The sequence below is a fragment of the Polyodon spathula genome, chromosome 30, assembly GCF_017654505.1.
Source record: "Polyodon spathula isolate WHYD16114869_AA chromosome 30, ASM1765450v1, whole genome shotgun sequence".
Classification (NCBI taxonomy): domain Eukaryota; kingdom Metazoa; phylum Chordata; class Actinopteri; order Acipenseriformes; family Polyodontidae; genus Polyodon; species Polyodon spathula.
In genome coordinates, this window is record NC_054563.1 from 6377939 (window position 1) to 6405407 (window position 27469).

Genomic DNA, 27469 nt, shown 5'->3' on the forward strand with positions numbered 1-27469 from the left:
TACGTGGGATTTCTATATAAAAAAAGATCAATACAGCTGCTTTTTTGTTCTGTATTTACCCTGGCATTTTAACGGGGGTGCAGGTTAGCATGTGCAGGCAACACAAGCTGCAGATTCTGCTTTAGATTTAGAGAGTCAGTCGGGGTCTGTTTCTGCCTGCAAGGTGATCGGGTACGTCACCCCAAAATGCAGTAGTGGTCCAACTTGCAAATGAAATGTCTCTTGTGATTTTATTTTATTTTTTCCTAGTTTTTAGTAGAATAAGAGAAGTAAATGGTGTGTTTTTTTTAATGCACCTTTTCCACATTTTATTTCAAGTGTATTTATTATTATGTACTGTTTTTACCTGTAATACATGCAAGAATAATTTGTGTAGTTAATTCAGTTGGGTAAAGTAAGCTCTTTCCAAACTATTCAACTTTAACACTATGATAATACACACAGTGGTACATGTAACTTTGCTAACGTTGTGCAAATGAGCGTATTGTCTGAATCTTGAACGGATATCTGAACATGAAAATTCCATGTTCGTCACAGAACTACAGTCTACAAACACAAACCAGTGGTTTCACAGACCCTGATTATGACTAATCTCAGACTAACTAATGTTATTTTAGGTAAAGTAGTCCAAGACTTCTGGTAATTGGAGTCTGGGAAACCAGCCAAAAGTCTTCATATTGATGACGTCAGTGGTGCTAATTTTCTATCAGTAAAGATGTTCATGCCCTTCCCCCCCCAACAATTTGGTAGGTTGTAGTTTATTTTGTTAGTTGTAGTTTATCACTGCTATTTATTGAGTAACTTAATATAATTGATAAAAACACACTGACTAACCATATACAAAATTGCTCTTGCTATAACAATTGGAAGACGAAAACAGAAATAGTAACAAAAAAGGTTCAGATTAACAAAACTTCACCATGTGTCCGGTACACTGGCCTGGAATGCAAAACAAGATAATTGACATTTCACACATTACTGTTCAGTGCAGTTTGTACCACAAAGGTCAAATTGAATTTATTTACTTGACAGGTTTTATACAGTATTACAATTGTTAAATAATTGCCTAAACTTGATCATCCCTGAGAAGTCTTAAAAAAAAATGGTATTGTTAACAAGAGGGATGTTCATTTCAGTATCACAGGAGTGTAAAGATATATATATATATATATATATATATATATATATATATATATATATATATATATATATAGTGACTAATAATTTCTCCTTTCTAAAGTGTTTTCATTTGTTTAAATTTGATTTCAGTGTTATTTCTACTTTCATATCCACCTACTGATCAAAGATCAATTGCACAGTTATTATTCAGAATACCAGTGCTTGTTTAAACCATTATCTGGGCAATTCTGGTCTACTGGACAGAAAATGTTTAATCTTTTCTGCATTTGCAAATGCATTTTCTACAAAAAAAAGGCTCTCATGACCTGATCTTCTGATATGGCCAATTGACTTGCCTGGATAAGAGTTAAAAAGTGAAGTCTAATCTGAAAGCCAAGTGCATCCCTATTTTTTTATATTGAACATGTCATTTTCGTCCCTGTTTGACTGTTTCTGATTCTTTTTAGATTCCGAACTGAAGTCTTCTGCTAATGCTACGCTCATAATTGCATTCAGCCGAGTCAGGGACAATGACCTCCGTTTCATTCTTGGCTCGCTCTCGGACTCAAATTCTTCTGAACTTTTAATGTGATCGTACAGCTTTCCTTCTTCATCGTAGTTGTACAGCTTGATAACTCTTCGCTTGGCTGCCTTGGGCTGGTGTTGAGACAGCTCTCCTGATTCCTCACTGGACGAAGGACCTTCCTGGTTGTCTTTATTCATGCCTGAGTTCTGATCTCTTTGGTTTAGGTCAACTGTTTGTTGTTCTTTGTGACTAATCTCTCCGTGCGCTTCTGGATTTTCACTTTTCGCTGTTTTATCAAGGTTGACTTTGGGACAAATTCCATAATTGGGCTTTTCCTCTTCAGTAATTACATCAGAACTTCCTTCTTGCATTTTTGTTTTGAGAAAGTTTTGTTTGGCTTTCACATTTTCTTCCTCTGAACAAAGAGGTTTGTCTAAATCCAACCCTTTCTTTTTATTGTGAAGACCCACACTATTTTCAGCATTTGTTCCCGGCTCTTCAGGAAATGCTACATATGATGTATTGTTCTGAAATGTCTGCGGGGAGTTTGGAATGATTGCACTGTGGTTAAACAGTTTTTCAGAAAGAGGAATACTGGAGTGTTGGACAGGATCCACTTTTGTATAATGGCAAACAGGGAAAATTACGTAGTCTGCTTCACTGTTTTCTCCTATTGCTGGTAATGTACTTGGAATGTTATCTGTTGAGAGGTTGCTGTTGGGACCGTATTCTGCATCAGTGTGACTGGTTCTAATTTCATACCTTGGCGATCCTATATGACAGTGTAGACTGTGAGCTAATTCACTGTGTGCGCCCTCTGGTATCTCAGTGTTTTTTGATTGTTTACGAGGTGGGAACTTCAGTCTGGGTGCTGGTCGCGGTGGAGAAACATCAAATTCTTTGTCAGGTTCAGGCACCTCAAGGGAAATTGTTTTATGAGTATTGATCGGTTTTGCATAGGAACATTCATGGCCACTGCTGGACTCCTCTGCTATAGACTCTGATCCTTTGAGAATGTCATAGATTGGTGTTTCTTCTTTTGGTTCTTCATTAATTGCAAATACCATGTTTTCATATTGCCTTGGTTCTGTTTTCAATTCAAGACCTAGTTTGGCTTTTGTTGCATTTCTGCGGGGTTTTATTTTCCTGCAGCACTCATTGAAAAACGACCTACTGATTGCACCAAGAATGAAAGCACCTAAAAAAGTAATGATGACAGAAGCAGCAATAGCAGAGGCAAAGTGCTCCTCTGACACTAATTCTACATATTGCTCATACTCCCTTTTTTCTCTTAATCGCCCCCTTTCTAGAATACCATGATCCATTAAACTGACCTTGTAAAGTGTTATCAGTTTTTCTTCTGCATAGCCAAAGACGCAGTAATATATTCCAGAGAGGTGAGCTGAGAACCTGACAATATTTAAACTCCCATCGCTCAACACAAAGGTAAGGTCTTCACTGCTGTAAATTGACGTGGTTGTGTGTTGCCTAAATGGAGTCTGCCAGTAAAGTAATTGTCCTGCAAAAGGTCAAACAACATGGGTCAAAGAAGCATACAGAGTTTAAGAGACAGAAGAAAGTTTAGCCATTGTATTCTACATAGTTCCTCGTGTGCTGCAGGATTCAAGTTTTCATTTAAATGAGCTTGGAAGCCACTCAGTTTTTATCACTGGACTACCTATTGAAAGTGAAATAAAATGGGGCAGAAAGTATAACGAAAGATTAAAAATAATCTTAGTGTATTTAAACTGGGAGGTTTTCTGGCTTCCAGTTACTAGCAGTAAATTCTGCCCTCCTAAACTGATTTTTGTGTAGAAATTTTCCATTTACTACCCCAAAGATGCAGAATTACAGTTGCACAGCCAGAGTAGTGAAACAACCTCACTTCAGATATCCAGCTTTTATAAAAGTCTGTACAGAAGCAGTCCCAGTGGTTGAAAGGTACAGTAGTTATTAAGCCTTGTAAATAATGAACTACACAGAAACAACAATAGAGAGCATGCATAGGAATGGGAAGAAAATCAGACTGTATCCCTTTAACAGCAGATACCCTGTCTAAAGATCCAATGCCGTATTTGTAGGACTATTACCTTTTTTATTCTTTGTCTCGCATGTAAGTTTTAACCCCCTTCCAGCTGGGACTGTCACCGTGACCACGTGTGAAACTCTGAGGGACTCTTTGCATGTCAGCTGCTCTTGGTTGACTGTTGACAGGTAATGACCAGCAAGAGGCCCAGTGTGACATCTGATTCTCTGTGCCAGTGAAGTGGGAGCAGACCGTTTCAGCTCGTCCATGTTGCAATTACACTGCCAAGGATTATTGTGTAAAACTAAATCGGTTTCCTGGGCAACAAAGGCTTGGAAGGCCTTGGGAGGGATCGTTTCAAGCAGGTTGCAGCTCAGATTCAGCATCTTAATTATAATGATATTAATAAATGTCAGTAACATAGCTCCCTGACGCTTGTGTAAAAACAAAACCTGAGCAGTCGTAAAAAAGCCAATCTTCATCACTAACATCCACAGCATGTAAAATGTAAGGGTGGCATATGGACAGGTGGACAAGGACCTTCACAGGCCTTTAGATTCTGATACTGTTTATAAACTTGTGCTAAAAAGGAATATACCATTATAATTGCCTAAGGGGTTGACTTGGTCAACATATACCTGCTGAGATAAAACACAGCTAGATTTTTTTTGTGTTTGTTTTTTAAAGCATCAATCACTTATGCCTGGATACCCCTTCATTTAAGATTTTAATATGGTTAATGCAATCCAGGGGACTCTGTTACTGTAAAAAGCTCTAAATAATCACACTGGCTTATCCAATGGAATATAAATTGATTAAATCACCTTAAGTATAAAAATGGATATATGTCGACTGGCGCCTTCAGTATATCACTAATCAATATCAATAATGGATTTGGATTCATACTGGATAGATCAATACATGTATCGGTTAACTATCCATCTCTATATCATCCATCTGTCTGTCTCTGTTTCTACTGCACCTTGCATCTGATTTTCAGTTTGCAATGTTTTTACCTTGAGCTGAAAAAGACCGTCAAATCCCTCCCCAGCAACTCTGGATATCAAGTTGTGCTGCATGTGCAGTTCAGCCAGCGAGCCGCAGCCTCGGAAACTTCCAGAATCAACCGAGACAATCTTATTGCTTGCCAGAGAGAGGACTTTGAGGCTGGCCATGAACTTCACTGCAGAAAGAATAGTTAATAAAGCAAACGCTAAATTCTACCATAACAACAGAAACAGCCTACTTTAAATCCTTAATGTGGCCTCGGTAGATCTCTAAGAAACATGTCAAAGTACAGGCGGTACACCATCAGTAATCTATCCCAATAGTAAGAAGTACCACACTGAACACGTGCCATTTCCCACATCCTCTAAATGCAGAGTTTTGCAGGTTAATGCTTACGCTCTGTTGTACGTTGTGTAGATGGAGGTTTGACATTATTCTGAGTGCTCTATTGAGGCCACAAAAGTCGCCAGGATGTGAAATGGCATACATACACCAATTTGTATATCAATGACTCTGATAAAGAATTTGATGCACTATATTAAAGATGTTAATGAAATCAGGTATATAGTTTAATAACAATACCTAATCACAAACATACATTATTAGTAGTGAATGGCTGAATTGTGGGTACTGATTCAAATCATAAGAATACATTCTCCTTGGATTTTCTTTTAATACTGCGATTACAACGTCCAACCACTGGGTGGTGTAGACTACATTAAAACATATTAAAATGAAATCTAACAATACTCATGAGATATTAAATGATTTATTTCCAAACTAAAGAAATCAATATAAGTTACCTTGTGTTTTGCTTCCTTAAAATTAATTTCAAATATTGCTTAACAAGCAAAAAAGTCGCACACTAACTGCATTATAATGAAAACTTAACAGACACTCCGGTTTGTTTGATAGTCTCTCATTTGACAAATGTCTCCCTTGTTTCTCACTTACCAGCTGCAAAGCTGTTAATGTAAACGGCAGCTTGGAGCTTTTCCCTCTCGTTCACTGCCTTGTTGGGAGTGTGCAGATGTTAACCCTACAGTACCTACCTGCTGGAATTTGAATAAGCCCGTTGCTCTGTAACCACAGAGCTTGTATACTAAGAAGGTTGTGAAACAGAGGGACTTCTGAAATGACATTGTTTCCCAGATGAAGTTCCTTGAGTTTTAAAAGCCCCCGGAACGAGTCATCCCTTAGGGTTTTGATCCGATTGTTACTCAGGTCCAGTTGTTCGAGGTTTGGAAAACTCTCAAAAGCCCCGTCTGCTATTTTTCTAACGCGATTGTGGCTGAGGTTGAATTTGAGTGTGTTAAAAGCATACTGGGGAAAATCGGATCTTCTTACACATGAAATTCGGTTTACATCCAATTGAATGGAGTAGGCTTGTACTGGTATTCCTTGAGGAACCGCCCGTAGGTCCTTGCTGGTGCAGTTTACTGTCAGATCATTGCTATTTATCCACAACCATTGGCACGAGTCGGCAGAGTCTTTCGATGCCACACAGCAAGCATGACATAGAAAATATAAGAAAAACAATAGGGGTTGTTGCTTTGAGTCATGGCCTGCTTTCATCTTCACAATTCCTGGAAGAGATACAGATCAATTACAATAGGTACAAAAGAAGTGAAAGCTGGAGCTAACAACAAAAGATATGGAAAAGGATACATTATATCATTTGGCTTTATATCCTATTGTGTGAATTATCTCGCCCCCTACACCGCCTTGTTCAATGCAATAGTCTGCTGTAGTACACTGTGTTAAAAAGCACTGTTGCAAGAAATGGAAGCCCGTCAAAATTATTGTGCAAACTGGATATCATGTAGCATCAAACCTCACATGACATCAATATAGCTGCCATATCGGAGAGCAATGTTATGATCACCGGCTGTGTAATATAGCATTGAGATATGTGTACCTTAGTGAATCTAAAAAGCAGGGGCACTGGAACTATAACTATATATATATATATATATATATATATATATATATATATATATATATATATATATATATATATATATATATATATATATATAGTATAATATAGTTTAGGAATTAAACAAAACAATGAAGGTTTGTTTGTTTGTGACTCACCCACAGATGCCAGTCAGCAGTTGCAAAGAATGCAGCCAAAGATCTTTACAAATTAATCTTCCTTTCTTTTGCGCGTTTTCTTTCTTTAATAGAATTTCAATTGAAACCGCGGCCTTCTAGTGCATGCTTTGTATTTAGCAAGGCGAGGTGTAAAGTACAATCTTCACATGATTCCATCCTTCAAGTTAAAAATTAACCGTTATTTTACTAACAGCTGACACAGCTCCCACTGTGATTTGGGGAGATGGTCTGCCTTTCATTTGCTCCCCGTTATTAGAACGTGCCTCCACGTTGATCAGAATAATATTGACTAGATTAATATGAGCTACCAGAATGTAACACTTTACAGAGAATCACACAAGTGTACGTTTCTGTGTAATTTGTTCTGATCATTATATGATGCTACGAAGTCATACAAGCAGCTACACAATCATATATAAGCATTGTAAAGGAACTGACATACATTGTAAAGGTTAATACTAGATAGCGTTTGGTTAGGTGTAGAGTAAACTAGGGTTTAAACGCGTTAAAACTGTAGCTTAACTTCGTACCACTTTATAGCAGCGTGCCCAAGAAACGTAAAATGAAAATTATTATTATTATTATTATTATTATTATTATTAATATTATAATAATATTATTATTATAATAATAATAATAATAATAATAATAATAATAATATTTACTTTTGGAATTGGCCACCAGAGGGCGATGTTGATCCGAATACATGTTGAATAAAATGAATACAGAATATGATTGGAGTGAGGCAAATATATATAGTTGGAACCTTTTTAGCATTAATGGAACCGTATATTTTAAGAACAAAATAAAGAGTTGTTGGAAAATTGCCTCATTTTTTTCAGTGTAGTTTTTGTATACAGCTGGTTAAAGGTGGGGAAAAGGTGGTGCAGTCAAAAACACTCGTTATAAAGTCAGACAGTAGACAATGACAACGTCTTATGTGTGCATAACAATGATTGCACACGCATCTGCAGAATATTATGGAAACGCAGCTGCACGTGACCGCTGTTCAATATCAGACCTGTGCACAGGTAGCGTATTATTGCACTTGCCTACTCTTACAGGAGTCAGCATTATCAGTAACAACAGTGCTTCAACACAGAACCGAACAGGTCAGAAGGTATGTGAATAAGCAGAGGGTGGGGAACAGTAGGAAATGGAGATTGTATTTCTGTAACGAAAAATCCCGCTGGCGAAACTGAATGAACTGCACGCTTTTACACCTTTACTCGGCGAGAGAGTAATTCACTTCCAATTATATGTGAGTCTGAGAATCCATGTATTGAATAAAGAAAGCCACCTAAACCTCTATTTTCCACAGATTACTGGCGTTCTATCGGCTGTACATTATTAAGTAAACAAATACTAGGCATGCTTTTGCAAACACAGTTTAGACTACAGTCGTTTGCTGGCTGTGAGTGGTCGCACATGCTCAGTTGAGCTGTGCCGCTCGCCGCTGTCTGCCCGCTCCTCCCAAATGTGTGAGTGCCAGGGGCTGTGAAGCACAGATCACACTGCTGCTGGATCCCAGGAGTAGAAGACGGAATACGTCACCGAGGGACAGGGACGCCGTTCAGGTAAGGAAAAAATACCAGGACCTGGCTTATTCAGTGATGTGTTTAAACCTGTTGAAAACAGACACAGCACATGACACACTCCACGAGGAAGCTGGCTGTAGCAGCAATGCTGAAATACGATCCCATTAAAAATCTGTTCAGTTACTACAACACCGCGTGTCGCCTATCGTGTGTTTATTATGTCAACGCTTCGTCTATTAGACAGTTTTCATCAGCATAGGAGAAAGGGGTGGTGCAGAGTGTTGTGCATGAAGTATGAAATTTAGAATGTTAGAATGCAATGCCTTTTACTTTGATGACGAGAGTTGTGGACACTGGTGTGAGTGGGTGGGTTTGTTTTAAATTTGGAATTTGGTTCTCACCCCTACAGGGAAGTTCCTTCATAAACAGGTTTCTGACTTATTTTCTGTGCTTACCTATTCAAGCATTTCGGATGATGCCCCACCTTGCCCTGGAGTAAATCCGTACGTAAACATAAAAAGAAAAGTCAATACACTGTGGTTTTATTATTTAAATACATGAGCTAAATAGGTCTGACAACGGTATGCCTCTACCTGTAGTTTGAGACAGTGCATGAAAAACGTGTTTGTTGCTGTTAGCGCGTCTGTCTGTTTTAACCTTTCAGTACTGTTTGGAAGCTGTCACTGTCAGAAGACTGAAGAGGTTCTTCCTCTAACCCTAACCGCTGCAGTACTGTTTACAGTTCCAGTCATGGTCACAGTCTGATATCATTTGTTTTTAGGACATGTGATTTTTGGAAACTTAAGTTGTAGTGGCGAAACGGGTTTAATCTAAGTATGGCTCTAGTTCATTGGCCAATGTATTTCTTTTGTAATTCAGACACTTGGTTACTCAAGTCCCGTTTGTATTTTAGCACAACATGCGTTTTGGAACATTTTGACTGGTTATACATTAAGGCAAGCGTCGATAAACCTCACTGAACTTCGTTTATTTTGAAGAGGTTTTGTTTCATTGTTTGTATGTTTGTTTATACTTTAATATGCAAAGATGCTGCTTTCTGGTACCCAAGCAGGTCCTGTGCTGTAGGCCAGTTTCAATCATTTGCATTGTGTTTCAACATCCCCCTTACTGTTTTAGGTTGTTTACCATCTTTCAGAGTGGTTCAAGGTTCCCTTGCTCTAATACAGAGCGGTGATGTTTTTCTAGGTATGCCTTTACCTGACTTTAACTTGCTTTGAGCTTGTCTGTAGAATCCGAAGTGCCAGGTTTGACCACATTTCCTCATTCCATTCACCATCAATGCTCTTTGTCTATTATTCAGTAAATGTAGACATTTACTGAATAATAGACATTACTGTCACATGATTTGACTGGAATGAGAAAGGTTGTTCAGTGCCAACACTTTGGAATCTGATCAAAATGACATTTGAAGCTGTCTACACTTGAAGAAAATGTGATTGGTGGCACCTGTTGGGTTTGCTTCTTCATTATGCCACTGTGCCACACCTTAATCCCAATACAGCTTCAAGTGAATTTGGATGAGGTAGAAAATAGAAGCCCTGACCGTACTGCCTTCTAACCAGTTCTATCAGAGCGATGGCGCTCCAGGCTGAGTTGATAAGAGAGCAGATTACATAGTGTGGTTATGGAGTCCCACAGCGTAGTTATTAAAGGAAATACAACATTTGAATTCAATACAGTAAGCCAAAGATTTGGAAGTGAGTGGGCCAGACATGTGATTTAGAGAGAGTAATACAAGGACAGCTCATGCCATCGGGAAAGCCAGTGGCATGACAGGGTTATGTTCTACAAGAGATTTTGTTCTTTGTGTAGTGGTGATATGCATCGAGTCTTGCCAGAAGCAGTGTTCTGTTACTGTAATAAAAATATGTAAAAGGCCATTGTGGTTCTCCTTCCACAATGCACACTGGCAACATGATCTGTTTTATAAGCTGGTGAAATTGTGTTTCATGCTGCAAACTTTTGAAGCCATTCCTGATACTGTATGTGGAATTATATCAGAGAACCGATTGTGGATCCAGTGTCCATAACAACTCCAAGTTATGTTTTACCTTTTAAAACAAAAAAAAAAATGCTGTGAGTTGTAGATGGTGTTCCATTAGAAATTGTGCCTGGATGGAGATGGCAGCAGCCTCATATGGACGCACACGCTTGAAGAACGTTTGAGAAGGCATGCTGCAGTATATTTAAAGTGAGTCAAAGACATCCCAGTGCTAGAGGAAGAAAGTAAAGCAGATTGGAGGGGACAGAGATGCAGCATTAACTTGATCTTTTTTGACAAGCTGAGTCTTTTGAACTTTTTGAATGCCAGTAAAGAGGATTGAGGTTGCAAACGATGATGCCTCTGTCAGCACAGGGCCTCCAGAGACACTGGCACTGAAACTCAAAGAAACGTGGGCACTCTGCAGGCATGCAAGCCTGGTGCCACTTTCTGCACAGTTCTGTGTGGATATCAGGCAGTATTTCCACTACACCAGGGCTGTGAATGGCTGGTAGTGGATGCTTTTAACTAGGGGTTCCCAACGCCCCAGTTTAGCAAAACACTATCTACTTTGTCGAATAGGGAATTTCTATTACAATAAGATACTATTATGTTCAGGCTGGGACCTTGCAAGTGTTATGAGGAAATGTGTAGTATCTGAGGTTGTTTAAATGAGAATTGACTGTATTATCAGTGTGTCTGCCGCTGGTTTAAACTATCGTATACATTTTCGTATTAAATATTACATTACTATTCAAGTATATTTTTGTCAAACACTGATGAAGTCAAAATTATTACTGTGGCACAAGGTGTTGGTTTAATTACATTTTTGTTTCATTCCCTTCATCATAGCAGTTACCGAGAACCTATAATACAGGACAGAGTAGCAAAACAGTCTGTAGAATAGTCAAAGACAGCGCCACCTAGTGCATAGCTACTATGAATCAACTTCTGTTCAGTATACAGTATTTGTTTCTATTGCTTAAATTTGTATTTGATCCAGTACTAAACAACTATGAAATGCTGTGAATCTGCAGAATCCCCAGCATGTATCACAACAATAATGGTGTAGATTAATTAGTGTTATTAAATGGACCATTGTGTGTTTTTTAGTTATTTTTGAACCAGTGTGACCTGCCATATATTTAAAGTAGTCATTAAAAAGATATTCCTAATAACAATGCATACAATATTCCTAGTTTTTAATGAAAGCATACAGTATATTTATTTTGAGAACACCAAGCACAACCCACAGTAGGCATAATCTTTGTAGAGCTGCAGCAGACCTGCTGTACTGTATATGAGAAGATGACTGATAGCTGAAACTTTCCACAGCAGTAATGGTTTAGCTGCCTGAGCTAACATTACTGTATAGGAAGTGTAGACAGAAGGTGTGCCGTTTATTACGCAGTAATGGATTGTTTTCTCTAAGGAGGATACTGCTGTAGTTAAGGATAGTACAGTGTGCCCAAGGCTCTCTGTGTTCTCAATTCAGGCTTTCTGTTAAGCAAGATCAAAAGCTAGCCATATGTTAACCTTTGTTTTACTGTGTTTTTCGTATTGAATATTTTCCATGTAACAGTATGACGCTCTATGGATTTTCTCATATTCCTGATTGTTAAAAGTTTGTAAACTTTTTTTTTTGTAAACTTTCTGAAATTTAATGAATGAAACGTCCAGTAATCTTACATCCATATTCCTCAGAAGATGGAACTTCCTTTGACCGTACAGTTTTTGTTTTTTGTCCCAAGAGACAGTAATAAAACAAGTCTAGCGTTCTTTTCCTGACCAATCCAATACAAGAGTATCAGTGGAATCTGGAGTCAATCTAAGCAGGTAGAATTTATTAGCAATCAGCCCACCCCTAGATTCCACTGATGCCTTGGGTACTGTAGCTAGGCCTTATTGGTATTCAGCATTACTCATCTTTACTGTTAGGGGATAATGGCAGAAGCCAAACCAACCTGTACTCTTATCTTGTCATATCTCATAAGCTAAGAAGGACTGTGACTGGTCACAAAGTGGGATGGTTCAGTATGAGGCTCTGTGTCCAACCAGCTGCCCAGCAGATCAATAAATGAGTCGATTTTGTTGTGCAGCACTGTAAACCAAAAATAAAGTTAGATTGCACAATCCCTGAGAAATTTACAATGTAAAGGGGCCTACTTTTCACAGTGAATAACTCCTAAGTGCAGGTGGCTTGCATTGAGATTACACGCCTAAGTGAGCACTTACAGTTGTATGTGATACACATGCATACATTTCTTTCTTTCTGGGTTGTGGTGTTAGCAGGGTGTGGTGGTGTTTTTCTGATTCCAGTTTGGCTAGTTGCATTAGTCATTTAAATTTTTTTTTTTTTTTTATTGTGGTTAGAATACGACAAACAGTACAATAAGACTCATTATTGACTTTAGTATAGAACAACAGTAATAGGTCGAGGAAAATGAACCTGCTTGTTTATTAATGGGAGTTCCTCAGAAAGCAGGGGTCGAATGCCACTGAAGTGTAGCAAATAAGTCAGTGAAATGTTAGGTGAATGTTGTTTCAAAAAGTAACATTAAGTAAATGTTCTTAAAGATGAACAACATCCAATGTTATTGATCATTTAGGAACATGGCGTTAATCAAAATAAGCAAAATAAAATGGTCAGTAATATTCAATTCTAATATTTGTCTGATCAATGAAATAATAAATCTGAGATGTGATGTTCTTTGCCTTTCGACAATCCCCAGCTTTGTTCATCACACATGGTATTCTATTACATATTGTAGTCCTAGATCATTTTAGTTTCTAATTTCCAGAAACACACAGGCTTGTATCAGAGATATATATATATATATATATATATATATATATATATATATATATATATATATATATATAATGTGGGTATTTTAAATACTCTATTCTGATTTGGTCAAAATAAGTCAGATGGGGGTGTTCGTATTACAGCATATCACTGTGGGTTGGCACGTCTTTTCAGAAAGGGCCAAATCACTGATAGATAACCATATGCCACTAGAATAAAATAAATAAAAAACAGAGTTATATAAAGGCTGACCTTTTGGGAAACCAAAAAAGTGTACGTGAGATATTGAATGAGTCTGAATAGGACACCATTCACTCTAATTCAAGTAGTAAAAAAAAAGGAAAGGTTCAAATCAATTGAAATCATTCTTTTAAAAGAGCCTTTTGTGGTTAAATGGATGTTTTGTTGCTGCTGCGCCTGGTCTACAGCATGTCTGTACTCCTTCGGCAGGTAGCATCTCCTGCCCCGTCTGCACAGCTCTGTGATCTGTGATGCAGAGTATTTATAAAAGCATCTCAACAACTCCTGCCATACCTGAATTAATCCCGGTACGTATCCAAGTTACTGTATATGGAACTATTTTTTCTTATATCCAGTTTTAGCTGGAAGGATATTTAATAAAAAATGACTTTTGTTAAAGCATATGTGTTTTTTTTTCCAATTTAGTTTGTAAACCCATTTTATGCGCCTTTATCCAAGGTGACTTGCAGAGACTAGGGTGTGTGAAATATACATCGGTTGCATAGTCACTTACAACAATGTCTCACCTGAAAGACAGAGCACAAGGAGGTTAAGTGACCTGCTCAGAGTGACACAATGAGTGTGGATGAGGGGACCGGGGACCTCCAACCACTGAACCACACACCCTGTTGTGCCTTATCACTTGCCTTAATTTTTCAGCTAGCCCTTGGAATATGTAACACTGTAAAATAGAAAAATATCCCAGGAGTAAAGAATAAGTTGTGTAGGGCTTACTTTACCCCAAAACAAAGGATGTCAAATAGCAGTTCAAGTTAAATGTTGTTTTGTTTATTCCCAAAATAAATAGTACATCAGGTTGACAGCGCATTTTATTATGAGGTTTACTTGTGCCTTTTTGTAGCTGAACAAGCAAAAAAAACTGAAATTGTTACTTTCAAGACTATTTTTCCAATAGTAAATTATGGAAACTCTACTTGAATAACTCCAAAAATGATTGATCAGCTTTAAGCCCAGGCTCAGTAAAGTCGTTCTTTTCATTTGTCTCCCTTCGTACACACCCATGTGCAGTAAGCATGTCATTTGCATCAGTGCCAGTTTCTGTCATTTTTTTATTTGGCAGGTTAGATGAGCCGTACAGCAAACAACAGTTCTGTGTCTCTCTGTGAGGAAGTGTGCTGTCCTCCTGAGTGTCCCAGCTGGATTTAACCACTCAAACGTCTCGGGTTTTCTATTCCTGAGCGACCACTTGTCCCCGTCCCCACCCTCACCACTTGGAACGAGATGCAGCAGAAAGAAGTGAAGCATGGCGCTTATTCTCATGCCTGTGTGCACACTGAGAGCACCACCTGGCACAGGATTCTTGTTTCGATTTATTTATTTTTTAATTGCTGTTTTTACGATACAGATTTTACAGGAAACACGCATGCTTATCTTTCAGTATGGGCTTTTAGGGTACAAACCTTGTTAAATATGTATGGGGGAGTACATGGAATGGTTTGTTCACAAAATGTTTATCTTAACCCGGTGGTTAAGATAGCTGAAACTTTCCACAGCCCTAATGGACTTTTGTTAGTAAATATTTCACTGTTTAGCTGCCTGAGCTAACATTACTGTCTTGTCATTGCGGTAAGCAGTGTCTGACCTTTGTGTCTAAAATGAGCCTCGCTATGTTCAGTGGTCGTGGCTTAGGCCTTTTGCCTTGCCTTGGAGTTCTTGTTTTTCTTCTCTAAACTGAGTGTTGCTCCACACCTCTTCCTGTAGATACAATCCATTAGCTGGCCATACCTAGGTCACACTAGCGTACTATTAATAGTATATAATGTACTGTGGATAAAGATTACCGTGATCAGTTTCATGATGCATGTGCACTGACTGGCCAGCAGATTGAAGAATTAAAGTACAATTTTAAAATGCCCAAATCATAGAAACTTTCAACACCGTTCAAGACGTGCCTGTTTCCACTCACAGGGCATGATTCTCAAATCTCTACCAGTCTGCCAGTGTAGCTGAATTTTCGTATTGGCATTAGCATGCCAATACAGTAAATGAAGTAGGTCTGCAGTCCTCTCACAGATAGACTATCTGAGAATGTTTGAGAATGTAACATTATGAGGGAATGCACCTGGATTGCATCACCCACTTTGGGTTATGCAAGAATAGATGCTTCATGCAATCCAGAGTGATGCCCCCAGTGCTGTAAAAAAAAATACATCTGCTGACGATCACAGTGAGGTACAGGTGTTTCAAACCAGCCCCTTAATTTCTGTCCTGGAATGTATGATCGAGTGTTTGAAGTTTGACTGGCTAAATTGCTGTGAGATGTAGTAAATGTCACCAGTGAATTACATTCCAATGGCATATTGTACCTGAATATAGGGCACTGCTACTTTGATGCTTGAATGTACATTTTTGCTGATTCAAATGAATGTTCTACCATGTCCAATATTGTGCTTTTGTTTCAGCTTGGAATCTGGCAAGTTGTTCAGTTCGCTGGTTTGTTATAATGTACAGTAGTAACTCTCAACGTTGATGCTGGATTAGACAGAGAGTAAGCAGATACAATTAGTGATACACACACAGGACCAGCACAGAAGCAGACGAAACAAATTGTAAATTGTAAATCTTATTCCGCCTGCAAAACATTTCCCATGTTGGCAGATTATGAAATACCAGCACAACCTTGTGTGAACTGTATTTGTTTTCCTGGTTTTTAAATTGTTCATTTTTCCACTGTGAGAAAACACATCTTGCACTAGTTGCCGCATACCATAAATAGTGCACCTGTATTTTTTCCCCAATGCCAGTCATAAGAGAAGTTCTATTACTGCCTTGTTTCAGATGTTATTTTCCTATTTTTTTCATAAATCAAAAGAAAAAAAAATACATCTGTAGAGGATTGAGGTCTGGGAGCTTTCTGCATTTTCACTTACAATCAATCGCTTTCAGTGCGTGATCTCACTGCAGTGCTGTCTTCACTAGGACACAGGGCATTAGCAAATCAAATCTTCACTTTTAATGAAGATTCCATTAAAAAGAGACCATTAAAAATGTGCTCCTATTTAATAGTGTGATGGAAAGGGTACGCAAAACCAGAACCTGCTTCCCCCCCCCACCCCCCTCCTGTGAATGAATCTCCATGACAACCAGACTGCCAAATATTAAATTTGTTTTGCCCTGGTGCAACCCAGTAAACAACACAGACTAGGGTATTGCTGCAGATTCTATTGGCACACCTTTAAATTACTAGTTATTTAAAGAATATTTTTTTTCATTCACTGGGGATTCCTGTCACATTACCTGTGATGCTCCTGGGGGTTAGGGACGCAAAACCGACAGACTCTCCTCATCATCACTCAGCAGCAGATCCTATTGGCCAGGGCCTGGTGAGCTCAGGTGGACTGGTCTTTCCTTCAGAGGCCGGTAGCTTGCTGACCTTTGCTCTCGAGTTCCTGGATGTAAAAGAGGAAATTGGCTTTGGTTTTGGGATTGGAGGACGCCCACTGAACCTTCAGTTCTCCTGAGTTGTGTGGGGAACTACTGCGGTGAAGGAGAAAATCCAGGAGAAAAAAATTCATTTTTTACAAATAAAATAAAGACATTTTTAAACTCATCTTAGAGAGTTGTAAAATAAGCCAGCAGGCTTCACATGAATATCAGTAACTGTATTGTATTCATCTAAGCAGTTAAACAAAATATTATTTAACCCCTGAGTTAAAGCTTTGCAAATAAGGTCATATGTTTTCAAGCCTGTTTCTGGTTGTAGTCTAATGGTTGCTCAGGTTATCGGCCTTTATGACTGTGTTGGAGTGGATAAACATTTTCAAACCACAAGACCTTTTAATGAGATTTTAACAGAAGTCATTAGCTTGGTTTGTGTTAAGAGTCATTAGCTTGGTAAGGCCAAGTGGCGCCTGCAAATAGAATCTTTTGCTAGTAAGAATTTTTCTTCTTTCTTTATCAGTTTTATGTTTTGAAAACTGGTGGCTGTTTTAAGAGTATACTCTTAATAGTCAATGCATTTTCATTAATCAACTTAAAATGATCATGATAAGCACATTGATGACAAGTCATGTTTTACCTTTTATGAATTGTGACTTTCTCCACAATACAGTAGTTCTCTTTTACACACTTTTTCTGGTTTTTCCAAGTTGGCTTTTTAAAATATATCCATACTGAACCACTGCTCTCTCCCACAGTAGAAAATATTTTTCCCTTACCCAATATAATTACTTATCTTGCTTGTCTTTCACAATACAAATACCTAGTTAAGGTTTGTAAAAACGTGTATATCTTTCGGGTGAGACGTTGTTGTAAGTGACTCTGCAGCTGATGCATAGTTCACACACCCTAGTCTCGTATCTTGTAATTCGCTTTGCGATGGTGGTCCACTATGAAAGGCACTATATAAAAATAAAGATGTTATATATATCTGGGATATGGAACTGGGCTTTTAAATGGTTTTGATAACTTCAATTGAATAGCCAGACCTACTGGCAGGAGTGTCATACCAGGGGATACCATACTAACCTTAAACTTTGAAGAAGGACCATCTTTTCAAAGTGTTAACTGGTACTCCAGTCTTTACAGTAATCCACATTCATCTTAGCACAACTAGCTGGGTAGCTGCGACCCAGTGTTAAGTACGGGTGGATAGCTATTGTATGACTAGTAAAGGCAAGCACACCTTTCAGATATTTTATTTGCAATTGCAAATGGATATTATGTACATTTTATAATGACAAAAAAAACATATTGGGTAAGGTTTTTATCCGCATTGCATGGCAAGCCTATGTAACAGCACTCAACTTTCTGAAAATTTCTTCAGTCAGCTGTTCAAGCAAATTGTTGCAGGGGACTTTTTTAAAGCAGCTTTCACATGATAGCTCAAGTCAAGATTGTAGTTGTGATGGTGTGGTTTCAGCTTTTTAAAAGTGAAAAAAATGTCACATACAAGAAGTTGCCTGGAAATTGCATTACACTTTTGTGTTAAACAATTCAGATTCCGGGGGAGAGTTTACGCATTTGTTTCATTCATGTCTAAAATGACAAAATAAACGCAGAGACGCATTTTCCGACTGACTTTCCGAGGTCAATCCCAGTGAGTTCTATTATTACTGTAGCCGGGGAAACAGCGAACAGTCGAGCTGCATTCGTTTACTCTAACCCTGGAAAATGTGTTGTCCTGTTTTGTAGAACTGAAGAATGTTCTCTTCAGTCAAGCCCTATGAAAATCAGCAGTACGCTGCTTTGAAGAAGGCGTGCCAGCAGAACAAGGAGCTGTTTGAGGACCCGCTCTTCCCTGCAGTCGACGAATCACTCTTTTACCAGGGGAACCCAATCGGCAGAGTGCATTGGAAACGGCCCAAGGTAAGGCTGCCAGCAAGGTGCCCCTGCCAACCTGTAATCTGCACTACATCGTTTACCTCTGTGTTTGCAGCTTTGTATTGCAAGTGCATTTTGTTAATTTAAAGCTGCTGTTTTCTCAGGGTCTAGAAACCTGAAACATGAGCTGGTATAAAACTATGTTATTTACTAGAAGCTGTACCCCTCTTGAAAGCAGCCCTATCTATTGTATTCACCAGCCTTTGTATTAACTTATTATAGAAAGTGCATGAATAGCATTGTGCCTCCAGAGTGAATACTCATATAATTTATTTCTGAGATCATTTACTCTTCATCCAATAGAATTTCATCTATTATTAACACAGCATTAAAGCACTTGATTGAGGGGAATAAATCCTACTATTTTATGGTATGACAGGAACTAGATGAAACCCAGCTTGATAATGGGCGAGTTCTTGTGTGGGCAGGAGAAGACACATTTAAAATAGTCTCAGCCGGAGCCAATACTGCATGTTCTACTATGTAATATTGCATTGACAAGTTCTGAAGTTTTTATGGCATCTGTATGTTGCGGGAGAGGGCGTCGCCTACCATTAAGAACAAAAGTAAACAAAGGCAATAGAACAGGTTAGAGATGATGTAATGGTTGCTTTGTGACTGCACAATGCCCTGCTTGGCAAAACTATAGTAAAGACATTATGTTTGCACTTAAGAACTGAAATGTTTCACAGGGCAAGTCGAAAGCATTTAACACTGTCCAGCTCTTTGCGTGGGTTTCCGATGAATATACAAGGATCACTGTCACTTGGAATCATTTGATTTACTGGCATTTGGCAGAAGTCAGCTGATTTGGGGCTCACAGACATCCGTTGTTGAAAGACAAAAAAAAAACTGTGACATGAAACAAACATCTTTTGGCAGCAAAAGTTCCAGAGGATGAGAGTGTTCAGAATTTTTGATGACTTCAGGTTTTTTTTTATTTTTATTCCTGCAATAAAATGCTGTGAAGTGCTGTATAATTTTGCATTCCATACTGACCAATCTGTTTGCCCCTAAATATTTAGCACATCGCTAAAGATAACGTTATGAGTCCGGACTTACGTTTTTTTTTTTTTTTTGTTGTTGTCTTTTTTTAATCGTTTTAAAAGCTTCTTTAATAGGGCCCTTGTAATTCCTTTCTTAACCTTTTCACATTCTTGCAGTTTGTCTTGGTAATCACATTACTGCCATGTTGTGTGTCTCCATGTCACTATGTAAAATGTAAGCTGCCTTGTTCAGCCTTCCTGTTTTTACTGGTAAAAAAAAACCAAAAAACATTTGAACAACAGAGTTCCTGCTTTAACTTCCAATAGAAGGCTCACACTAATATGTTTTACTAATTCAGTAGTGAGTGCTGTGTTGTGTGGTAGAACAGCACTGAAATAGAGCTTGTTCAACTGGAACAGAATGACCTTTGTTCTCGGGAGCCTAGAATCTTTAGAATCTGTTGTGTTCAAATCATTTTCATAACTATCTCAGAGAACAAGGGCTGTAGCTATTGGTTATGGAATTTAATGATAGCATCACAAGAGTCAGCTAAAACAGGACAGTTTGGTCATGCCACTGTCACAGGTAGCTGTCATTTGTATTACAAAGATAAGTCGTCATGTTCTGCAATCCTTGTATATTTCATATGTCTTGGCAGGCATTTCACTTATCGACTGCATGTCACACTGGAGTTTTACGTATATCTTCCACTAATCCAATGGTGATGAAACTTGCTAAGGAAACATTATTCTGTTGGCTGTGAAAGGAATGTCAGGATTGATTCATTGCAGCTGGGGAGCTGAACCATTGAGGAAAGGGGCTCATTTTCACAGTGACCTCACACTAGCAACACCGCTGACTAATCCTCTGGATACATTTGAAATTCTCACACATTTTGGCTGTTTTTTTTTTCATGCACAACACAAGCTATGCTCAGAAAAGCAGACAAATGAAGGTTCCAGTTTTCCGAGCAGTTTCACAGCCCTGGAAATCCGTGGGGAAGCCTCTGCTTTAATTTGCTTCTCTAATGTAATTTGTCAGCTTAACGCCTTCTGCCTGTGAATACGAATGATGTACTGTGCACCTGACAGAGTACCACTGTTCTGTTCACAGTACAATACACTATCTATGGCTGATATACAATATAGGGTGTGTGTAAATCAAAACAAAACAAAATGTATCAAGTCATTTCCTGTGTGCTAAGTCACATGAATGATCCACCTTGTGGTGTGCAAAGGGTTTATTTATTTATTTTTTTTTATTTTTTAAAGTGTGCCCAATTATTTTACCCCAGAACTTGGGAACAGATGTCAGAGAGCTACCGGCCTCTGGAGGTCAAAGGCGAGCCCTGCAGGTGTCCACTCTGAGCTTATCGGGTGCCTGGCCAGCAGGGTTTGCTGTAGCACAATGAGGTGGAACAGTCCCTGACAGTTTTTGCCTCCAGAGCCAATGCGACGTTCCTTGCGAAGACCTGGCGACTTTGCACAGCCAGGACGCGAACCTGCGCTGTAGGACTCTCCCTGCACACCACGCGACTGTGCTTTTACCAGGTGAGCCACTCATAATTTACAGAGTCCACTGATGAAATATATTACAGTCCTTCATTTGCACTTGCGTCGTTGATCATGGTTTTCTAGTGCTGTGTAAAATCGTAAGCTATGATTGCTGTTATCATTCAGTGGCTGTTATTGACATTAAGCAAAATGCAAATGCACTTCATCTTTATTTGATCGAAAGTGACTTAGAGACTAGGGGGTGAATGATGCATCACAACTGCTACTGCAGTGTTGCTTACAATAGGACCACAGTTTTACGTCTCATCCGAAGGACAACTGACTGACTGAAAATGTTGTCATCTGAGCAGAACTTCACCTATTTCAATTCAAATCATAACAGCTATTGATAAAGGGAATCCTAACCAACTTGCAGTTGGGACCTTGTTAATTTCATCCTCCTATGTTATCTCTGTGTAACGCATCATCAGTTTATCCTCTACTGATTCTTTTCTCTCTTTCTGGTTGAGAGAGCGATAGAGAGAGAGAGAGAGAGCCCTACGCAATGACACTGAAAGCCCTGCTGACAAATCCTGAATTAATGGCCTAAATTGTAGCGGTTACGAGAGAGAGAGAGAGTCCTCTGGCCCGCATCCACAATCAGTCACTTTTGGATTAAAAGGAATATAGAGATTTATTACTGTTTAGGCACGTTAATGTTTATGGCCTTTTCTCAGCTCACTGCACCAAGGTGGATCACAGCATGGTTTGGGATGTGAATATGGAGGCAGATCAGTGTACACACAAGAGGTACTTTACTGTCTCAGCGATATTGTGATCTTAAAGAGTAACTGGAGCTCACCAACTGAAGAGATCAGGCGTTAAATATGTGTATAATCGTTTTAATATTTTCTGCGCTACATAGAAGGCTGTATACACAGTATGTGGGCATTGGGACCCGATACATTTTTCTATGAGGCCTATTTAGTTTCATGTACATTTTGCCATTATGTTTGGTGGGGGGGTACCTGAGGAAGGGGCTGTAACACCACTGAAGTAAGGAGGTCCTAAACACAGTATAAAAAAACTGTTATTACCAGAAGGGAACTGGCCTAGGGCCAGGCTGTGATTACAACATAGAACTGCAGTTCATTTGAGCTGAGTGTGCAGAAAACTTGCACTGTCCTTTTGAGATTGAAGGCTTTCTTCTGCTTTCAGTAATTCAGTAACTCCAATTCAGCAGACTGTGGAGAATTTCAATATAGGAGTCATTATTTCTCCAAACCTACCAACATACATGAACATACCCAATAATAAAACAGAAACTAAATACAAAAGCACTTTATACGACCCCAGGACACATTTAGATTTGGAAGCGGTACAGTAGCCCAGTGTCCACAGCAGTGTGTGTAAGTATGCTGCATACATTGGTAAAATTCATGACAATCAGTTGCCTCTCTTCAAACTCTCCTTTCAGTGTTTCTCAGGTATTGGAACGCTGTTCTTGTTTTTTGTTTGGTAGTATTTCTGTAGCTACACGTTTATTATTTGTTTCATGCGTTGTGGGGTTTATTGTTCTGAGGCATTCTGCTTTTAACATTGTTTTTTAACATCAGAAGTTGAACTAGTTTTTACATTCAGAGGGAGCATCGCACAGAGCAGATTAACAGACTGTCGAGGTCCCGACTGCGGTGTGAGCGAAGCGAGTTGTGGTTTGTGAAATATCAAGCCTGAAAATCCTAACCTGTATTTTTGTGTAATTTACCATTGTATATTGAGACGGACAACACGGCTCTGCGCTTGGACGCATGCTCTTAAGCAGAATGAATGGAATTTAAACAACTGAGCTGTTGTACATCCTGGGCTTGTTTTCACTCCTTCACTGCCATTCGCCATCACTGCTGGTACTGCTGGTTTAGACTTGATTAACTTCCTTTGTTGTAGAAGAAAATTGAGAAATAACTCGGAACGACCATTGCAATTCGGGAGTGCTAAACTGTTTAACAGGCTTTTTGATATGCTTGTTTATTTATAATAGCTTATTTGCTGCATTAAAAAAATTCCTACAACACTCTAAATGTTTAAATTCAGTTATTCTATTCATCTGACTATTTGACATGTATTAATCATACTTTATTGCAAATTAGAATCCTTAACCACAATAGTTTATAAATAAAATGATATTTTTGGAAAAGAAAAACAAGCAGGCTTCAGGATTGTATTTCTTTAAGGCCTAGATGTTTTTAAAGGCACAGAATTGTGCTACCTTAAAGAGTAAATAGCAGGGTTCCGGTAAATATAGCATTACACGCCACCAAGTTTTGTTAAAGCTCTTTTCATAATGTCTGCTCTGGTGCACTGATAGTGTAAGGAACATTGCCCACATTGTCAAACAAGTAACACAGCAATAACGATCCATGATGTGGTACAGAACAGAAAGGCCAGAGCACTTATTGTTGTTTGTTTTGTTTTTGTTTTTATGATCTCATTTCCTGCAGTGATTTAGGAGACAGATCTCAAACTAGAGTGGCCATTTGGGGGGGAAAAAAGCTTTTGAAACAACTTTTTATACTTATAACTTTAAAGTCTGTCAGGATGTTAACAATGAGAAGAAAAATGACAGGCACATTATTTAAACAGTTGTAGCAACACATGGGCACATGTACGGTATATTTAAAAATAATAATTGTATTGTTTTTGCGCAGCGCTTGTCATCAAAAACACATATTGCAGATATTGAGAGACATCTAGTGAGACTGGAGCAGCAGTTTGGAGTGGAAGGATGTGAAGGGCGTTTCCTTGTAAGGCAGTGAGCTATGACGCTACCCCCCTGATAAATTAGAATCCAATGTTTCAGTAAACAACTGAACGTGACTCTGGTACACTGTAGGATTTTAGTTTTTGTTAGTTTTACAGAAAAAAGACAAAATACAGGTATAAATTCAAATTATAGTACTAAGTACAGTACTAGTACTAAAAATGAAAAATACATATATTTTTAAATAATAATGTATGTACACTACAGCTTTAAATAAGAGTCATTAAGTTGTCCATGAGAGAGAACAATATTTTCCAGTTATCAGTTGCAACCAGGAGGAATGAATAGAGAGTTTGCAGGAGTTCTCCAGCTAAACGTGAAACATGACCACAGCTTCCTGTTGTGGCTCCGGAAACTCTCTCTTTGTGTGGAGTTTAGAGCTGTATTGCAAACATGTGGTTTTCATTTGAAAACCAAATGGAAAAGATTTTCCATCTAAACCCAAACACTGAAAGTGGATGTTGTGTTTTTTTGTTTATAATGCAAACAGTTCAACCCACTTCTAAGTTTATATTACAGTATGGTGTAGCATACATTTGACCAATTATTGAGGCAGGATAAACTGAAACTGAATGCAATAAAAAAGCTACAACAAAAAAAAAAGGTTTTTGAATTGTGTATTTTATGTGCCAGAGTCAGCAGGGTATTTCTGTGTTTCCCACTGCAGGAAATTCACACCACAGTAACAGCATGTGCCAAAAAATGAACTGAACAAAAGTGACCTAGAAGTTACAGTGGTATATATATTCATGTGGTTTATAATTATTATGGACTGTGCTAGGCTGGAGAAAACAACAGCAGCCCCTATTTGGATTAACCAGGTTTGCATTCCCTGAACTGCTAGTAAGTCACCATTTTTAAAAAATCATAAAAACAGCATAAATGATTAGAGACATATTTACAATGTTATATAAAAACCTATGTATTTATTTTCCTATGCAAAATTACAAAAATGCCCATAATCACTCTTGGCTGTATTAATGCGGCGCCACCCTAAAGGATATGAATTGTGCTGAAGAACACTTACCTACACTGCCCAGACCTTATCTTTTACTTTAATTTGATCCAGCAGTAATTGTGCTGCATCTGTTTCATTTCATCCGAATTGTCAGTTCTGTTTACCCTTACGCACGTATGGTTAGTCAGTGACCAGCTTCTGAGAAGAAAAAAATATCACAAACGCTAGCCAGCTGAGCAGAGTTTCACTAGTTCACTTGAGGGGAAAATCGAATCAAACCATCACATCGTGTCCCTAGTATCAGTCCTAACTGATGAAGTTGAGCAACAAAAGGCTCTGTATTGATCTATATTAACTCTCTGTGTTCCCTCGCTCAGTAATTATTTTGACTCGCTTAGAGCCATCTCATATCCTCTGTTCGTCTAATATGCTTTTGTTTGTGACTCAGAGCAACGGTTTGGGAGAATCCCTGGTTTGCATGAGCTTGCAGTTTGTCTCCTAGGAATATTACCTTTTAATGAATCATTATTTCTGCTGTAATTAGCGGATGTATCTGTGGTTGTAGCATTCTGCTAGGAGTTGAAAAGGTGGGGAAAACACATCCATATTTTATAAAGACCAAATCCTACTTCCAGTACTGGGCTAGATAATTGCCTCTTGTTGGATAATTGGCTATTAGGCAGCAGTTTTGTGCTGCAATCCACTATAGTTGCTGTTTCAAGCATTTTAACTGGCTTTACAGTAAATACAAGCCTTTTCACTTAAGAGCTACATAGGGTTATATTTCAAATGTGTGGACATATAGTGCTTAAAAAGTAAGATCTAATTACAACTAAAATCTAATGTTTAAAAGTGCAGTGTCCCATACAGATTTTATTAATATTTTTAGTGGCAAGTTGGAAAACCCTCAATTCAAAATGTGGGTTGTTTTGCTTCCTGAGCTACAGTATATAGTGTAGAATATATTACTAAAGGCTCTGCCAGTTGCCTGATATTGATGAATTATCCAATGCACCGCACTGTACTTTTTCATGCAGTGGCCCTGCTGTAGTTCAGTATCTGTAGTTATTTGTCTTGTACAATGGCAAAGTGGCAAGCAGGTTTCAAAGGGCGAGGAAGGCTGTGCCCATATGGTATGTAAACAAACTGAAATGTAAACAGCACAGTACACATCGATATGTTTGCTTTAGCCTTAGGCATTTCTAGGGTCAAACTTAGAGAAGTGCAGGGGTGTCAAACTCCAGTGTCTTCTGGTTTTCATTCCAACTTAAACTCTCGATTTAACAGAATTGATCGAATATTTGTTCAACTGGACATATTTAATATTTTTCCAAGTATTTTACAGTTGATAATTTTAAAAAATGCACTTGATTCAAGGTACACTGCCTATGAAACATTCTGAGGCCCGGAGAGAATGTTTAAAGTTGTCCAATGAATCAAATAATTAGAGCAATGAAGTAAATGGTAGCTCTGGTGGAATGAAAGCCAGAAGACACTGTGGTCCTCTGGGAATGGAGTTTGACAACCATGGAAGGGAATTTCACCATCAAAGCTGTACTGCTGAAAACAGTTTAATTTTGATGACTAATGTTGCTTTGCTGCAGTGTTGGCACAGTTGACTTGTAATTCCTTTGACTGCAAGAAAACAGGGCATCCCTGACCCAGTTAAGCTCTTTTGATAGGAGGTGGGACAGTACCTTTAATGCAAGTTGCTGATGTCATGGATTTTGCAGATGTTGATTTTTAGGCCTTTCTGATGGATTTGTTGTTTACATATTGTTCTAGTTGTGTTATTTTTGTACTGTATGTTGGCTTTTGTCTGCCTTTTTAGATCCCCAAATGGCAATTTCAGATAATAATAACAATAAGTTGATTGCTTGAAAAAAAAAAAAAAGGTTCATGTACTTCATTGAGTTGAGTGAGATGTATTGTAATTATGAAAAATATTGTTTTGAATGATGCAGTAATGACTTTTAAAAACTCAGTCCTGGAACAAATCATGTGTAAATTAATTCCTAGTATTTTTATTTTTTTTCATTTCTGACATTTTAATTCTCCAGTGAATAATTTGCACCAGATTGTGGCAGTGGGGTTTCATATATATAACATGTGTAAAAATGTGAAAAACTTAATCAGTTTGACAGAAATGGTTTGAATCCCATTTGTGTTAAGGTGCAAATGGGATTTTGTGCTGCAATCTGTAATGAAAGACTGGAAAGAGCTGGTACACCTGGACATTTCTAACTGTTCACTTGACTAGTGTAATCCTACGGCACTCTTTCTCATAACCAGTATTAAAAGTATGAAATGTGTGACCCTGTTTAACATTTACACAGCCTTTCTTAAATGAAACATGTTCTGTTTTGGTCTCTTCTGAAGTTCCATTTTTTGCAATGCGTTGGAATTTCTGGAAACCTCAAGTGTATTGTTGTTCACACAAAAACTGCCCACAAACTCAGTTTCTCCATTTTAAATTCATTGTTT

At 38.3% G+C, this 27469-nt stretch overlaps 2 protein-coding genes across 3 annotated transcripts in view; one reads left to right on the top strand and one right to left on the bottom strand.

The window, feature by feature from the left end:
* Positions 1-1219: 1219 nt before the first annotated feature.
* Positions 1220-27469, bottom strand: part of LOC121302948 — a 30705-nt gene continuing 4455 nt past the window's right edge. The window contains exons 2-6 of the mRNA XM_041233321.1: positions 16645-16796; positions 5732-6265; positions 4688-4854; positions 3736-4057; positions 1220-3164 (exon numbers count right to left, since the gene is read on the bottom strand). Of these exons, the coding sequence (XP_041089255.1) occupies positions 1525-3164; positions 3736-4057; positions 4688-4854; positions 5732-6254 (2652 nt within the window). The 5' untranslated portion in view covers positions 6255-6265; positions 16645-16796 and the 3' untranslated portion in view covers positions 1220-1524. The remainder of the gene's footprint in view (positions 3165-3735; positions 4058-4687; positions 4855-5731; positions 6266-16644; positions 16797-27469) is intronic.
* The window catches only part of capn5a (calpain 5a), a 42120-nt gene continuing 22566 nt past the window's right edge, over positions 7916-27469 (top strand). Inside the window, exons 1-3 of one of the 2 annotated variants that reach the window (XM_041233323.1) lie at positions 7916-8374; positions 13597-13694; positions 18541-18714. In XM_041233323.1, the coding sequence (XP_041089257.1) occupies positions 18550-18714 (165 nt within the window). In that variant the 5' untranslated portion in view covers positions 7916-8374; positions 13597-13694; positions 18541-18549. The remainder of the gene's footprint in view (positions 8375-13596; positions 13695-18540; positions 18715-27469) is intronic. The other variant, XM_041233322.1, reaches the window with a different exon arrangement.